The sequence below is a fragment of the Gastrolobium bilobum genome, unplaced genomic scaffold (assembly GCF_033153095.1).
Source record: "Gastrolobium bilobum isolate Gb01-03AN ecotype WA unplaced genomic scaffold, APGP_CSIRO_Gbil_v1 utg3711, whole genome shotgun sequence".
In the NCBI taxonomy this organism is placed as follows: Eukaryota; Viridiplantae; Streptophyta; class Magnoliopsida; order Fabales; family Fabaceae; genus Gastrolobium; species Gastrolobium bilobum.
The window spans coordinates 573,972-591,038 of record NW_026899314.1 but is presented as its reverse complement, the minus strand read 5'-3'; the positions used below and the strand labels follow the sequence as shown (position 1 = coordinate 591,038).

General features: G+C 34.7%; 2 protein-coding genes and 1 pseudogene across 2 annotated transcripts; 2 read left to right on the top strand and 1 right to left on the bottom strand.

Annotated features, from left to right (window-relative positions):
• Positions 1-3,233: 3,233 nt before the first annotated feature.
• LOC133289424 (probable glycosyltransferase At5g03795) lies at positions 3,234-6,665 on the top strand (annotated as a pseudogene).
• A 1,288-nt stretch (positions 6,666-7,953) lies between these two features.
• LOC133289437 (uncharacterized) lies at positions 7,954-10,177 on the top strand. Its single transcript, XM_061487367.1, has 2 exons — positions 7,954-8,011; positions 8,949-10,177. The coding sequence occupies exon 2, from the start codon at positions 8,972-8,974 to the stop codon at positions 10,034-10,036; it is 1,065 nt and encodes a 354-aa protein (XP_061343351.1). The 5' UTR covers positions 7,954-8,011; positions 8,949-8,971; the 3' UTR covers positions 10,037-10,177.
• A 1,271-nt stretch (positions 10,178-11,448) lies between these two features.
• Positions 11,449-14,954, bottom strand: LOC133289423 (cation/H(+) antiporter 15-like). The gene is made up of 4 exons (XM_061487352.1): positions 14,721-14,954; positions 13,414-14,430; positions 12,663-13,236; positions 11,449-12,122 (listed from the first exon to the last, which is right to left on the bottom strand). The coding sequence occupies exons 1-4, from the start codon at positions 14,952-14,954 to the stop codon at positions 11,449-11,451; spliced, it is 2,499 nt and encodes an 832-aa protein (XP_061343336.1).
• Positions 14,955-17,067: the final 2,113 nt, after the last annotated feature.

Below are 17,067 nucleotides of genomic sequence, written 5' to 3'. Positions count from 1 at the left end.
TAATTTGCTGATTTGTTACATTCTATTTTTTAAGAGTTTCTGCGACCCTGGTAAATGCATCAGTTATTGGGTTAACTTCTGGTTCAGAAATTGAATATGTTTGTCTTGTATCTGTCATAGATCTACATACATTATTTTATGGTAGTGAGTTAGTCGGACTCATTACTAAATAATTCAAAATATGCATGATCTATGACAAAATACCAAGCAACTATGTTACTTATGAATAGTTTAAGTCTTTTATTTACCTGAATCGTTTCTCTGATATCATAAAATGTAATATACTCTAGCATAAAGAATATCACATCATTTCTTAAACTATATATATATGTATGTATTAAATTACATAAAGAATATGCATAAAAGATATAAGATTATACCAACACTCTTGAGTTACTTTGTACATAGATTTAAGTCAAGTACATATATTTTTACAGTCTGACTAGTTTACATTAAATTCTACATCCTAGAGTATTTTACATAAGTTTAATACATATATTACTTCCTAACTAGTTGAAGTTACAAAGTTGTACACTGCTTCAGCTTCATATAGTCAATCATATATATAAATGTTTCTACCTTATCTTGATAAAATGTAGCCACCATTTCTTGATTCCCTAACACGATATAATCTCATAGAAACATATAGAAATTCCCCATCCTTCTTAGATGAAACACAAATTAGGCATGGTTATTCTATGGAGATGTTAGTATAAAAATAAACACACTTGAGAAAAATCTCAATAATATTAAGATTTTTTAACTATAATAAGTCAAGCAGCAATAACAGAAAATATCATTATCTCAAATATATTCATAATAAGAAAATACTAATAGAAGTAATAAAATATGAAAACTTGTGTGATATTTAGCTGAAGCTATTAAAGCCCAAAATTTTGTTGGTTTTTGTATGTGAAATATTCTGATTAGCAGGATTCAAGCAAAGTAAAACGTTTCTTACGATATTATTGTCTGAACCCAAACTTTTATGGGTCAGTTCACATCATAATTATACAGTTAAAAATTACACATTCTATTAACATTCATTTGGTACCAAAAGAATTATCAATCTTATAATCAACTTCATAAAACTAAAATTTTAAAACTATATAAAAGTATAAATAAAGTCAAATAGAAGAAAAATTCAATAAAAAAAAATGAGAGAATATATTCCTCTCTCAATATTACATTTTTTTCTCCTCCCCCCCCCCCTCTCTTTCTCCTTGACTTTTAAATAAAATCTAATCTATGACCATGGTTTTAAGAAAAAATCTAATATTTTTTCCCAATATAAATAGTTATTATATATATATATATATATATATATATATATATATATATATATATATCCTAATTATTATTATTATTTGAATATTACAAGAGTGATCCTTTACTGAGTTTTTTCATACCGCCCACGTATACTAGGTTGTGAAGACCAATCCGGAATAATTAGATTTTTCCCCCATGTAATTCTTAATATTTGAAGTTATTATTTATGTCACAAAACATAGTTTGGAATAAATAATACAAATCAAAATCAATAACTTGCCACTATAACTTTTTTGCATAGTTTCTCCGTACTAAATTTTAACATAGAACAATTAGATTTTCTGTCCATGTAATCCTTAGTATTTAAAGTTGTTATTTGTGTCACAAAACATAGTTTGGAATAAATGATATAAATCAAAATCAGTAACTTGAGATTGTAACTTTTTTTGGATAATCTCTCCCTACTATATTTTAACATAGATGCATTTTATGAACTTAAACTCGAAATCAATAATTAAACTGAAACAACTCCTTATCGGTTGATCCACTTGCTTAGTGGTTTCCCATTGTGTAACTTTTATCATTGGTAAGATGACTTCATGAAATCCAATCCCAAAGTTGTTAAGATGTTACTAAAGAGTTGTTCAATTACATGTAATTGAGTCAGTTCATATGTTGCATATTTCATTATTTTGTTCAACTATTCACATTATTGTTATGAAATAAAAAGAAAGGGATGAGAGAGCAAGGGAAGGGAGAAGACGGAAAAAAGTAGGGTATAACTCTAATTCTCGTTCAGGTAATCATTTTCCAATAAGCATGTATATATAAGGATACAATCATTAATGGAGAATTGATGATCCATTAGTATAGTGGTTACAAAAACATAAATGAGTGATAATTGTATCCTTAGTTCCAACGGTAACGTAATTAAGTCATCCATAAATTTGTATTTTACAACACCCCCTTAGATGGGAAACACTAAGGATATGCCTAATTAAAATCTTGCTAAAAAAAATTAGTGGAATAAAAGCTTAGCGAAGAAAAGAGAGTACAATATTTATAATTAATATACAACTTTTATTATACACTAACTTAGACTGTATCATTAAAAATCATTTTAAGAAAAATTCAATGGGATAAAAACTCGATAAAAGAAAAAAAAATATACAGTGCGTATAAGTCCCCCTAAGTTAAGCCATATAGCTACTGCTAGAGCTAAGATAATGGAGCAACAATTACAACTTTTTATAATGACAATCTCTTAATATTTTGACATAGTAAATTGTAATTATGTCAATTTATAACATTTTCCCAGGGACATCATTGCGCTAATATTCATGGCATGTGCTAAGCATTACACAAACTACCCTCATTAAAAACCTTTAGATAAGAAAAATTCTTTGGAAAAAAACTTAGCAAAAGAAAAAAGAGTACATTAATAAACCTTCAGGGTTAGTCATAATTAATTCACTCCCCCTTATAAAAATAATCTATAAAGCTTATGCATACCTATTTCATATTCCAATGTCTTAAATTTGGAAATAGACGAGGGATTTAGTGAATATTGTCACTAGAGCTTAGGGTTATAACTGATTCTCATTCAGTTCATTTTCCAATACAAGCATGTATATCATGAATGGAGAATTCATGCTCCATTAGTGTAGTGATTACAAAAACATAAGATAATTGTATCATTAGTTTCAACGGTCACGTAATTTAAGTCATCCATAACTTTATATTTTACAACAATTACAATTTATTTATATGAAAAATGCTTTCATATTACATCCCTAATTTCTAAGCCTTTTTTCTTGGGCCAGCAAGGGCTTTTGAATCTTCACCTTCTAACGGTTGACCGGCCCAAAGTGTCTCCGGCACGTGCATGTCATGCGTGTCGTGTTTGGATACAATTACCATTTACCACGTTTGCGTTCTGTCGCTGTTCCATTCTCCCTCCCCCTCCCTCTCTCTCTCTCTCTCTCTCTCTCTCTCTCTCCATGCGATGGTTCGTCCTTCCTTGCTCTTCTATTACTCTCAGCGCCGTGTTGAAGGGTCATTCAGGGGCGGCTTCTTCATCCCCACAATCTTAGCTCTCTTAACCTCTCTTTTCATTCTCTTCTATATTTACTCAACCTCCGACCTCTTCACACATCACCACCACAACCACCAATCCGCTCCTCACTTCAACTCACCATCGCCCTCTACCATCACCCCTTCTCCCACCCTTATCTCACACAACAATGATTCTGATTCCACAAAGTTTCATACTTTCTAATTGGGTCATGGCCAAGGATCACCAAGTCAACGGGGTCCGCCACCCCAATTCAGCTCAAAGGGTACGCTAAAGTTCCAATTTTTATTTTTTTGTTAATATGCTTATGGGTAGAATTTTTAATCTGGCTTTGATATTGTCAAATGAATAGTATTAGTCATTCATCCATTAATTTTGGGGTGATATTTGTTGGAGGAAAAAGAAACTTGTTTCGTGTTCAAAGTTTAATTCTTTTCCCACTTGTTGATTCCTAAGATCAGATCAGCACATACGTGCACTATTCTATTGTTGGAACCTGGATTTGTTTGACTTGTGCACTTGTTGTGTATAGGGGTGTAAACGGGACAACTAGCCAAACAGGAGCTACAACTTAGACTACATCATGTTAAGCTGGGCCTATTACATATACTTAAATAAAACTGACTCAGATCTCAAAACAAATCTATTTAGAAAGCAGGCATAGACTTTCTTCAAGATTGTAGGGGAGTAGCTTTCCCTCGCTTAGTTTTAGTCTAGTTTATTTTCTGTATGTATTACAAAAAAAAAAAAAAAAAAAAGCAGGCATAAACTTTCTTTTACATGACAAAACTACAAGTCCATAGGCTGGTCCATATCATATAATTTATTTATTTTAAAAAATTATTATTTTAATAATTTTGAATAATAAAATAATGTTATTTTAATTATTGAATGCTTAATAGACTTAGACATACTAACAGATCTAGGTCAAAGTTTTTGTTTTTTAAATATAAGTCAAACTAGACTTATAATTTGGGACTTATAATTTGGGTTTACACAAGCCTAACAGACCAGGCTAATGGTGTGCAAAGAACCAAAAAACTGAACTGAATTGTGAACTGAACCGAATCGGTTTTTATAAACTAGTTCAAGAACCGAACCATTTTCGAACCGAACCGAACAGGCAGATCTTTTCTTTCTTCCTTTTTCCATAGCAAGATTGTTGCATGATCATAGAGTTGGTGTAGGAGGTATCCAAGATTCCATTAGAGTCTACATTCAGAATATCAGTCACAAGTATCCATTTTGGAACCACACAGGTGGTGCTGATCACTTTTATGTTGCTTGTCATTCAATTGGAAGGTCTGCAATTGAGAAAGCACCTGATGTGACATTCAATGCCATTCAAGTTGTGTGTTCATCACGTTATTTCCTAACTGGGTATATTGCTCATAAGGATACTTGCCTACCACAAATTTGGCCAAGAAAAGGAAATTCCCCCAACCTTGTTTGATCAAAGAGGTAGCACTTATTCCTCTTGCTAGTTGGCATTATTCTGAATCATACATGTTCTAGAATGCAAGTTCTAAACCTATCATATCCTTTACTTTGTCAACAAGTAGATAGGTTGTGGGCTAATTGTACTTAGCCAACTAAGCAGTGCAGTCTTCGTAAATTTTGGCTTAACTATAGTTATCAATGTGACCAGTAAACTACAAATTATGAACTAGCTTCATTTAGTTAATGACCTGCAAGCCTATGGTTCTAACAGACTAACACAGTGCTAGCAATCAATTGGTTTTTGCTAAGATTGTACGCTGAAAGTAAAACCATCCTTGTTTTTTTTTTCCACCCAATCTAATATCAGTTAATGTAACTATTTGATAGAGCACAATGGCTTACTTTGATTCATGTTGGCCGTACCTAGTGGGAAAAGGCTTTGACAAGAGGATAGTTTCTCAAATATTTCATTGAATGTTTTTGAATCTGAACTGTTTGCGTATGTTGAAGCCACTGATGTATCCCTTAATGGGTAAAGTATGTTGATCAAAGAGTACTCTTAGTAGCAATGGTAATGACCAAGACTCTATTAGAGATTGCCAATGTGTTATAACTAAAAAGGAGGGGAGTGTGTAAACGGCTATGGTGGCTCTCTATGTCAACAGAGTAACAACTCATACAAGTTAAGTGAACATGATGCCCCGTTGATGGAGAAGGGGGTATTTATAGGTAGGATTTGACTCCCTAGGCGTGTGAGAGAGAATCAGGAAAGAAGGGGACAACGCTGTGTCATTGTAGCCTGGCCTTGTACTTGAGACAAGGCGTTTTGCACCCATTGTCAGTGTACAATGGGTGTTGTGCAGGGGAAGAGGTGATCCCATGTGGTGAGGCTCTATGGATCACTGTAGGGTGTCTTTTGGAATATTCCAAACTTAGGTCAATAGTACTGAGCCTGAGTTATTGGGTCAACTAACTGGGCTGGCCAGAAAAGAATCAAATGTATCTTTTCACATTGAGAGTAACGTGGAAAAAAGTCTTATCTGTTGAGGGATGACCTCATATACTAACATAGATTAAATGTATTGATGAAGCAGCATTGCAACAATGATGTTATTCAGTGATATCAAATATAACTCATTTTGCTGTTCTTTCAATCACAGGAAAAAGCCAGCTTTCTTTGCTGGAGGAGTTAATTCACCAGTACGTGTAAAAATCCTTGAGAAATGGAAAAATGACTCAAAAATCTTTGTTCACCATAGACGACTCAAAACACCATACGCAGATCAGTTGCTAGGAAGCAAGTTCTGCCTCCATGTTAAAGGCTTTGAAGTGAACACAGCTCCTATTGGAGATTCTTTATATTATGGTTATGTTCCAGTGATCATTGCCAACTACTATGAACTTCCATTTGCAGATGTGTTAAACTGGAAGAGCTTTTCAGTTGTTTCCTTAGATATACCTTTACTCAAAAAGATCCTCAAAGGTGTCACTTCTAATCAAAATTTGATGTTACAAAGCAATGTTTTGAAGGCGAGGCAACACTTCCAATGGCATTCATCCCCTCTTAACTTTGACGCATTTTACATGGTTATGTATGAATCATGGCTTAGACGAAGTTCTATAAAAATTTCATTGGGCGATGCTATGAATCCCAGTAGGTATATGTAAGTTATTGTAGTGTTAACTGAGCATAGTGTCATTTAAAAACCAAGTTGTTTCACGAGGCCAATAAAGTATCAATTTGTATAGTTTGTAATGAAAACTTGGACCGTAAAATGACTTCAAAATTGTTACACCAATCTCTTATTTGCATGCAATGATTTTAACTCATTAATTATGTCAATTATTAGATGCAAATGACTGAGTGGTACAATTGGTAGGACATGAACATGAGATTACAAGAAGTGTCTGCAGTCTTTTTGTGTGTGTCTGTGTTACTAAAGTGTTTGTTTGCCTGGCATAAGAGAAATCAAATCTAACTAATAATACAATATTTTAACAAAATAGAATACTCAATTACATTTCTTACATGTTGGGGCAATGCTAGTTTTATTTTATTTTATTTTTTTTCAAATCAAAAGATAATTTCACTAACATTTTAAAAACAGAAATGACACAAAGGAGAGCTTTTTTTTTTTTTAAAAAAAAAGAGAGAAGAAATGTTTGTTGGTCTTTGAGGTACATTACTCTTTCCAAATTGTAGTAGAAAAGAATCTTCGAAGAATCCAAAAGGACAGGAATTGATAAAAGAAAATGAATTGCTGGCGTCCCTTATAATTAGATTAGGCATTACCCATTGCAACAAAATAATTTTTTTAAAGGTTATTTTTAACAAGTACTTTAGGTAGGTGCGTTGTTTTGTTTTATGTTTTAATTCTGGGAAGTAGAAAACTGTTTTCTAGAAAGCCTAATTACTCTAGATCTAAATGAAGATAACGCAACCTTTTCTTGTTTGCAAATTAGTGATGGATCTTAACTGGGACGGGACCTAAGTGAATTACATATGAGCCTTTAAATATTGTCAAAATATTCTCTTACAAAAATTTAACCCAAAATATGTCATTTAATTAAAATGGAAGTAAAAACAATCCCACGCACTCTACACGTAATTGATACATACATTACCCCAACATACGTGTTACGTGAGACCGACTTACCTTTCCAGTGAATTTTTGCTTTTAAACAGACCAAGATAAGCATAAAATAAGCATTTTATTGTGATAATTTTATTATTGAAACTATTTTGATAAGACCTGTCTTATAAAAAAATTTAAAATTTAAAATTTAAAAATTATAATTATAATTTTTCTTTTAAAATCAAATTTAAAGAATATATTTGAGTTGTTTTTATTTTGTATTATAACTTTTAATTTTTAAAATAAAAAATATAAAGAAATACCTATTTTCATTAATTATTTTACAAAATAATTTTAAGAAAAAAAAAAAAACACAATAAACAGATCGTAAAACACCTCATCCCACGCACACAACACGGGAAGAAGAAAAAAGCGCACCGTCAAGATTGTTGGAAGAAACGAAAACTGCATCTTCAACGTTAACTTGGTTACACGTGAACGTATGTGCGGGCGACACGTCACAAAATGTTGCACTTAACGGATCACGAAAATCCTATAAATACCAGAGACACAAAGACTAAGCTACCAGCAACACTCTCGTTCGTTCCAGAACTTGCACCTAAGTTTCTTCGAACCTTAGCATTCACGACAGGTACCGTTACTGTTACTTTTACTTTTACTTCTACAATGAATACATTCGCTCATTCCTCAAACTCTATCAACTCATTCCTGGAAAATAGAATTTAGCGGTAGCTGAATTTAAATGTAAGCACGATTAACTGGAATTTCCAATATCGATCGATCTTGATGTTTTCTCATGGCCAGTTTTTATTTATTTTTTATTTATTTATTATTATTATTATTATGTTGAAGCATTACCTTGTGATATTGATGTGTCCCATGTTTGGCGTCTTTTGCTTTCTTTTGTGTTTGGATCCGTGGGAAAAATGGTAGATGTCATAACTTATTAAATACTTGGACTTGGTTATTATTATTTGTTTTGCTAATTAAGTGGTTGATTATGTTGGTTATAATCTCAGATCTTGTACATAATTTTAGCGATTCAGCTTTAGTTTGTTTGATGAAGAAAAACAAAATACAGAGTCTAACTGATTGGGAATTAATTTGTTTGATATTCTGATTTTAAACAATTCAGTTCATCTTGATTACTGGTTTTACTGAGTTTTGTGTGTTTTCTAATCCCGTGTCTAGGAATAGTGAACTGTGTATGTATTCTGTTAATGTTTTTAATTTTTTATGTATCAATATGTCATCCTTATCATTGACTCTTTGTTCTGTTAGCCTGTTTGAGTTTTCTATAAGAACTTGGATTGATTCCCTTTTGCCTAACCTGGGCATTTGAACAAGATTATATAAGAATTTCTTAGAAACAACCTTACTTACTACTCACTTTAGAGGAGCTTTTTCCCTTAAGTTGTGGTTCAGTCATTGTTTTTGGGGAAGGTGCATTTATTAAATAAACTCTTGATTAACTCAGTATGTTGGAGTTTAGCTAATATCTTGCTAATAATCATATCTGGCAAGTTATTTAAATTCATGGTTTGACTTTGCTGTCACATTTGCTTCAGGGACCTGTGAAGATAATATAGATATGGAAGACTCCCTTAAAATCAAGACCGAGGATAAAAAACTAGGTGATGTAAAGGAAGAGAAGACTGAGATGGAACTGCATCTGAAGAATAAATTAGCAGAGAAAGAGAATCCAATATGTAAGGAAGAGAAACAACATAAGGATGAAGATAAATCAAAGAAAAAGAAGAAAGAGAAGGAGGTGGAGGAAGGAGGAGAGGGAGCAAAGAAAGAAAATGATTTAGAAGATAAAGATGGGGATGGTGAGGAGAAGAAGAAAAAGAAGGAGAATGAGAAGGATAAGAAGAAAAAAGAAAAGAAGGACAAGGATGAAAAAACTGATGGGGAGGAAAAGAAGGAGGAGAAGGAGGATAAGAATAAAGAGAAGAAGAAGAAAAAGGAAAAGGATGACAAAATTGATGCAGAGAAGGTCATTGGGAGAGAAGATGATGAGGAGGATGGTAAAGAGAATGAGGAAAAGAAGGAGAAAGAGAAGAAGAAAAAGGAAAAGCAGGACAAGGGAAAAGAAGATGGAGATAAGGATAGTGAAGAGAAGAAGACAGAGAAGGAGAAGGAGAAGAAAAAGGAAAAGAAGGACAAGGATGAAGAAATGGACACAAAGAAAGAAAAGGGAAAAGATTATGAAGGAGAGGATAGTGAAGAAAATAAGAAAAAGAATAATAAGGATAAGAAGGAGAAAGAGAAGGATAAGAAAAAGGAAAAAAAAGATAAAGATGACGAGGAGGATGGAAAAGAAGAGGGTGAGAAAAAGGATGGTAAAGTTGCTTTAAGGGATATTGAAATAGAAGAAACTGTGAAAGAATGTGAAAAAGAAGGTGAAGAAAAGGTTGACAAGGAGGAAGTGAAAGAGAAGACGAAGAAAGAAGACAACGACAACAAGGGGAAGAAGAAGAAACTTTCTGGAAAGGACAAGACCAAGGATCTTAGCAAGCTGAAGCAAAAGCTTGAAAAAGTTAATGAAAAAATAGAAGCACTCATTGAAAAGAAGGTAGATATAGAAAGGCAGATAAAAGAAGTCGAAGGTGAGGGTCATGTAGTCATTGAGAAGAACAAGAATGAGGTATAGTAGCCTTTAAGGATACGCTTATACTACCTTGTATACTATGCAAACTATATTTGCACTTGATGAGTGGTTTTGTGTAATAAAACTGTCTTTTGATTTGTGTGAGAAGCAATACATTTGTGCATATTCTTATGCTTTGTGTGATTGATTTCATTCCCAACTAACACCCTTTCTCAGTGAAGGGCTTTGCTTCTTTTAGTGTGTCCAACCTGTTAACTCCCACTCAATGGAGGCATTACTTAATATGCAAACCTACGGCAATCTATTTGTTTAATGCCGGATTGCACTATTAACTGAGTTATTCCATGTTTAAGGTCAAAACTCAATAATGAAAAGGTCAATAACGAAGAACTATCAAGAGAAGTTAATAACCATTACTAGGAATGAAGATGTGTCGGTTAAAATCAAGAAAACTGTTTTGCAGTGCAGAAAAAATAAAAAAACCTCAAGAAAATCAATCAGGTCTATTTAATTTCTTAGTATGTGATTTTACTGTGCATTTACGTTCCTCAATATACAAAATCACAGGACAAGCCTTTGCCCTTTCCAACTTCCAAGTAAACGAAAGATTGGTACGTGTTATCTACATAATTCTGGTTTCAAAGCTCAAATCAAACTTTTAGTATATTTATTGACCGAAGATAGAACAACTCTCAGTTGCCTTACTAGTTGCCATAGTTACTTTTTAATTATGTATATCATTTCACATGGTATTAAGTATCGATGGCTTAGTTTGACAATATGCCGCCTATAGGATTGTGGTTAGAGAGGCAACCAAAATGAAGTTCCCCGTAACTTATCAGTCATGTCAAATGAATATATACAACTTTACACTGAACTTGCAAGACTGTTTAAACAAAATGTGTCGGAATTTAAACCCCTTTGATGAACAAAAGGATCAATTTAAAACAACAAAATAAAGAAAAAACTTGATTTTAGTTGAAAAAAGAGTAAAGACTCGTCGGGAACTCTGTCTACATTAATCACCATCCATTTTAATTAGGAAATTTTTTAATATGGTTCAGGACTACCGCGGTCCTTTCACTCAGAAATTGACACCTGGATCAATTTTTTTTTTTTTTCTCTCCTCTCTCTTCAACCTTTTCTCTTTTTCTCTCATATCAGTCCCATCCAATTTTTTTTTTCTTCTTCAGGAGCACAGTAACTTCGCTTCTTAATTAGTAGTTATTCCTGTTCTTTATTCAGGACCACGTTCTAGTTCTTTGACATCAACCATTCTAAAATCTTAGATGCCATAGTTCTAGAACTTTGCATCTCTTTCTTCCCCAATATCCCTTTGTGACACATGGCGCCGGGGTTCTAAGGCTTGCCAACGCTTTCTTCATATCACTGATTTTAGGCACACTATCATAAATTTCGAGCATTTGAAACCATTGGTGGGATATGCTGCTGAATTATACAGTGTGCTGATCAAGCATGATATCTAAAAATTGTCCAGATGAAGAGTGCACATGTTTCCTAGAACTATGATCATCACCAAGATCAGGTTGTCTTTGTAAGATCAAAATTGAAGTCTTTGCAGCAGAGTTCAAATCCGACAAAGCATCACCAAGAGGACCCAAAGCAGGTTCCTCCAACACAGGTTCCAACGTTTGTGCCAACGACATCTTCCTCCCATGTCCTCTCCCAACAATGTACAAATCAAACCCTTTGTTCCCCATCTTGTTCAAAAGCATCACCGTTTCCTTCTCATCCTTCACCACCTTTTCCAAATACTTCAGCCTAGGTGTGTCTACCGTTTGTTGCACGAACTCGTTTATGTACTCCTTGTCCATTTCATCAAACTCATCTTCAGGGTTGTCCCAAACAAGCCGCACCACCGTTAACTGAACCTCCTGGTTCCTACTCATCCTCCAAGCGTAAGAAAGAGCTTCACGGTCATCAGCACCACCTACATAGAACATTGCTAGTCTTTGCTCTTTGGCACGTTTCTGACCGAACCCTCTGTCCACAAATATGGCTAAACAGCATGGTGTCTCCTTCACCAAATGCTCCAACACCACTTTCTTTTTGTCTCTGCTTGAATTGTCCCTGTTTATGATGTTGACAGCTCTGGCAGTTGCATGACCTGCACCAATATTGCCATAGCCAGAAAATTTCGTAAAAGGAGGCTAAATTGTAAGTGTATTGTTTATGTAAATTACAATTATATATATGATAAATGAATACAGATGATGATCACACTTAAAGACTTGTATGAGAGTAGGAGGCTATTGCTATCTATAAAAGACCATTTTCCATTAAATCCCTACTAGTGAGGGTGAGGTGAGGACAACATGAACTGTTTGTGAGGTAGAGTTTAGGTCATTATCTCTTAGAGGGCGTGTTATATCACTATGGAAGTGTTCTTAGAGGCATTGGTATGGCTGCTCATAAAAGTATGGATGCAAGAAAGATGAGAGAGAAGGTGAGTCATAACCGCTTTGTCGACATGACTAAATATACGATAGTGAGCTGTATTGGGGATACAAAATCCTTTATTAATCTATGATGCTCACTTTAAGGAGCATGCATGATGCTTAAGTGGATCTCTAAGGGCTAGCTCATGGATTACCATAAAAAAAATGAGGTTTACATGAGTCTAAGAATGACATCCCCGATCACTAACCTGCACCAAAATCATCATAGGTTGGTTGCTTGTACAACGTGGTCAAGATTAAGGTCACCCCACTAATTCTTGCTAGGTTGAAGATGTCCTTGTGCATGGAGTTGTAAGAGGAGACAACCCTCATCTTTTCGGTGAAGATAGATTCTCTAAGGTTGTCGAAGCAGCCAAGAGTGTCATCGTCCTCGGCGGTGTCGTTTTTCTTGAAGCTATTGGGCTTGGTGGATTTGGAGCTGGTGAAGGATGCTGGCTTCTGAGCATTCCTTACAATGAGGGAGGAAGTGGGGCGGTTAGCCATCTTGACAAGCTCCACTGCCATGACCTCAATTGGAGATTTCACTGATGGACATGATGCATTCAAGAGGTTGATGATGACATTGGCATCGCGTTTTGTGTGAACACAGGCCAACACTTTTAGCGGTGAGTCTTGCCTTGTGCCTTGTATGGTCTTGGATTGGCTCCCGAACCAGTAGCTCGTGGTGATGGGGTTCCTGGCAGCAGCCAAGACAGGTCCTACAGCAACAGTCATGAACCAGCACGCCACTAGCATCACCCCATAGGTTTGGTGGTCCAGTTCCTACATCACATATATGTTAATAATCTATCATACATCAACATCAACATCAACATCAACATCAAATAAATAAATACATAAATATATAGATAACAAAGGGTTGCATGGTGCTAGAAAGCTCTCTCTATGATATTTGTAATACATAGTATGTTACTATATTAAGGTTGTTAGGTAACTCACGAGCCTGTCCCTGGCAGTGCTAAGAATGATCAATGACATCATTCCTTTAGTATTCATGAGCAGTGAAAGCGATAATCCTTCCATGATTGGCATCTGGTAGATACAAGAGACCACAAAAGTGCACAATATCTTCGCAATGAAAGCCAGCACAATAACAATCACCACGGTTGTCCAGTGTGAGTCCAACGCCAACACTTGGATTTTCATTCTCTCACCAATAGCAACAAAGAAGAGTGGCATCATGAAAGCAGCCACAAAATCAAGCACCTTGTCCTGAACTGCATTGTTAACCACACCCTTTGGGAGCACAACTCCTAAAAGGAAAGCGCCTGTGATGGAATGTGCACCCAACCCATCAGCTAGTAGTCCAACGGCCAAAACAAAATGGAGGAGAAACACTACTTGGGACTCAAGAAACTCGCGATCCCTTGTCCCAGCCATGTTGAAAAGCCACTTAGCAATAGGATGAATAAAAAAAAAACATGTCAACAAAAACATGAGGGCGAAGATCATTGATGATACAGAATGGTAATAGAATTCTGTTATAGTCAACACAATCAAGGTCCAAGAATACAAGTCATTAATCGTTGAAGCAGCTAGAGCAAGTTGTCCATTCTCTGTGAGAAGTAGCTTTAGGTGTGAAAGAATTGAAGCAATTTCAGGAAAATCACCACAGCAAGAAAGGGTGATTCCCCATATTATTGCACCCCTTATGTGTTTAACTTTGTCTGAAGGAGACAAAGCATTGCGCCCCATGTCTGTGACAAGAAGATAGTACAAGCCACCACCAACAGGTAAAGTGAAGATTATACCAGCAATTGCAACAACCGTGGCCTTCTTATTACTGTGACACCTCTTTATATGTTTGAGGTCTATCTCCAAGCCAAGCAAGAACACATAATAAACAAGTGCCATCGCTCCCAAAGTCTCCAATGGCAACATATTAGTAAAAGGAAATATGTGCTTGTCATAAAAATGCCAACCTCCCATCACAGATTGACCTAATAAAAAACCAGTCTAGGAACAGAAACCACAAAATTAGTAGTTGAATTTTTTCACTAATGAATAAATGAAATTTAATAAGAGGACGGGTTTGGAGCAGTGATAAAGATACTTTTTTGCGATTTAAAGTTCATGACCAAGTCAAATCTGGAAACAGCTTCCTTGCAAATATGTAAAAGTAAGGCTGTGAATAAAAATTGCCCTTCACCGCTATCATCGCAAGTCAGGGTTCAATGGAGAGTGATTTTTTGTTTTGTCATTCGAATAAATGAAAATTTCATCATAGGCTTAAAAGGTACACTTACAAAAATATTGGCAACAATACGTGGTAGATGGCATGATGCTGCAGCAGCAAGGAGAATGCGATTGAGTGTTAATATAATAGCAAATTGTAGAACAAATTGAGGTAGTGTTGTTTCTGCGGAACTTTCAAGCCAAAGGTTGGAACCGTCGGTTATAGGCCTATTGAAACAGACCTTCTCTGTTTTGTTGGGATATACGTAAATGGAAAAGTCATGTTGGTCATCTGAGGAAATCATTTGAACTCTGGTTCATGCACTCTGAAAAAGTGATTCCTATTGCAATATAAAAATTTCTCTATTTTGTTCACAATCAGGAGAAACATCAAAGGGAAAAGGAGGGGTTTTGACCAGAAATATCAAAGATAGAGAGAGAGAGAGAGATAAGCAGGGGCATATTTTCCAGCCAGGTATTGTAGTATTGTGATTAACTAGATACAGTTGCATGCTTAATTATAGACAAGTCATTTTCGTTGCTACTATGTTTCTTCTATTTAATTTATTCTATTTAAGGTGTGCATGTTGTGCCATCCCTCTGTGCTTTGTTTTTAAAAGGAAACCCAAAAAATAAACAAAATCATGTAATCCAATTGGAATACAGTTTTGCATGGAAGATCCTCGACGGAATTGTTTCAATAGAATGTTCTTGATCGTTTTAAGGTGTGCATGTTGTGCCATCCCTATATATATATATGAGAAAAATATTTTTCCGGCAACTTGAGATAAGTTTATCTCCGGTCACCAAAAATTACGTCGTTTTGTTTATTTATTTTCTTATATTAATTGATTTACCTTTGAATAGTTATGATTCAGTTTTTCTTTCTCTTCCTTTATCACCATTGATCCATCTTTGTACGGTTATGATTTAGTAGCCGAAGATAAGATTATCTCAAACAGCTTGAGAAATGATAAGTCACACACATATATATATTGCCTTTGATCGTAGCATCTAGTCTAAGAATTCATATATATATATATATATATATATATATATATATATATATATATATTGCCTTTGATCGTAGCATCTAGTCTAAGAATGCATCTGGGTATTCCTTTATATAAAATACTTTTTTTTTATTTTTTTACTTTTTTGGGTAAAAAAAATACTTTATTTTAATTTGATGAAATTGACCGTTTGGAGTTTAAAACATATTTTTGAGTAGGATAATTTTTAGAATTCGCTAAGATTAAAAAAAATGATATTTAGATAAGTTTAAGTAATAAGCATCATTTAACCTTTGAAAATTAAAAAAATGATACCAAATCATTCGGATAAAAGTTATTTAAAAAAAATAAAAAAAGTCTTACTATTCAATATTTTCCTTTTGAGTAACTAGTATACTAGTTAACCTAACTTCAAGAGATATTGATTCATAAATAATGCAGTATAAAGTGCTGCCTTAAAACAAAAATATGCTCATCTTATTCTTACTTAGTATATGACCCAATAATTTCAATATAATATTATTATATAAAACAAAGATTTCTGTATACGGTATCATATTACAGGGTACTTCCACATTTATTCTTTTTCTTTCAAAATAAGCTTCTTTCATACTAATATTAGATTGTAATTACGTATGATATATTCTAAAGTAATTACATCAATATATTGATTTTTCTAACTTGAAGCAATTAATATTACAAATTACCCATTACAATTTAGATGTTGATAGACCAAAGACAGTATGGGCTGGTCAATGTGTACTGGGCCAAATCACACACGGTTGATGGAGAAGGCCTTTGGGATGATCGGCTTTCTAGGCTTGAGGTTGTAGTTGATGATGTGAGGACTCTGGTTCTCCTTTGGCGTGATGATTCAGACTGGGGGTACCTGCGATGACACTCCGACGCTCAAGTCAGTATCAATAGCAGGTGTATGTATATTCTTACTGAATAAATTATCATACCTGGGCATGTACCCTCTGTTTATATAGTGGTTGTGATACCGCCTGGTGAAGGCGGTGTGGCCTCTGATTGGCCGTTTAAGGGATGCAGGTTCAACCTGTGCCTTAATAGGCTTATCTCTTAATGCCAAGCTACTTTTGATAGTGTAGTGGTGAGCTGGTGCTGTCCTTTGTCTATTTGCTTAAGGCACGGTAGACCTTTATTAGCTCCAATGTTGGCTTCCTTAACTCTGAAGTTATGTTAATAGGCGGTTTTGTGCACGATGGTGTCATCGCGCCATGCTTATGCTCGATGTGTGTCATCGCGCCTTATATTGGTCTTTAAGGATTTTGGGTCTTGTCCTTATGTACGTGGGCCTTTAATGGGCTCATTATATTTTATCCAGATAGTTGCCCCCTAGCTCGCAGGTTTGGTATGTGGCAAAACTGTGAGATATATATAT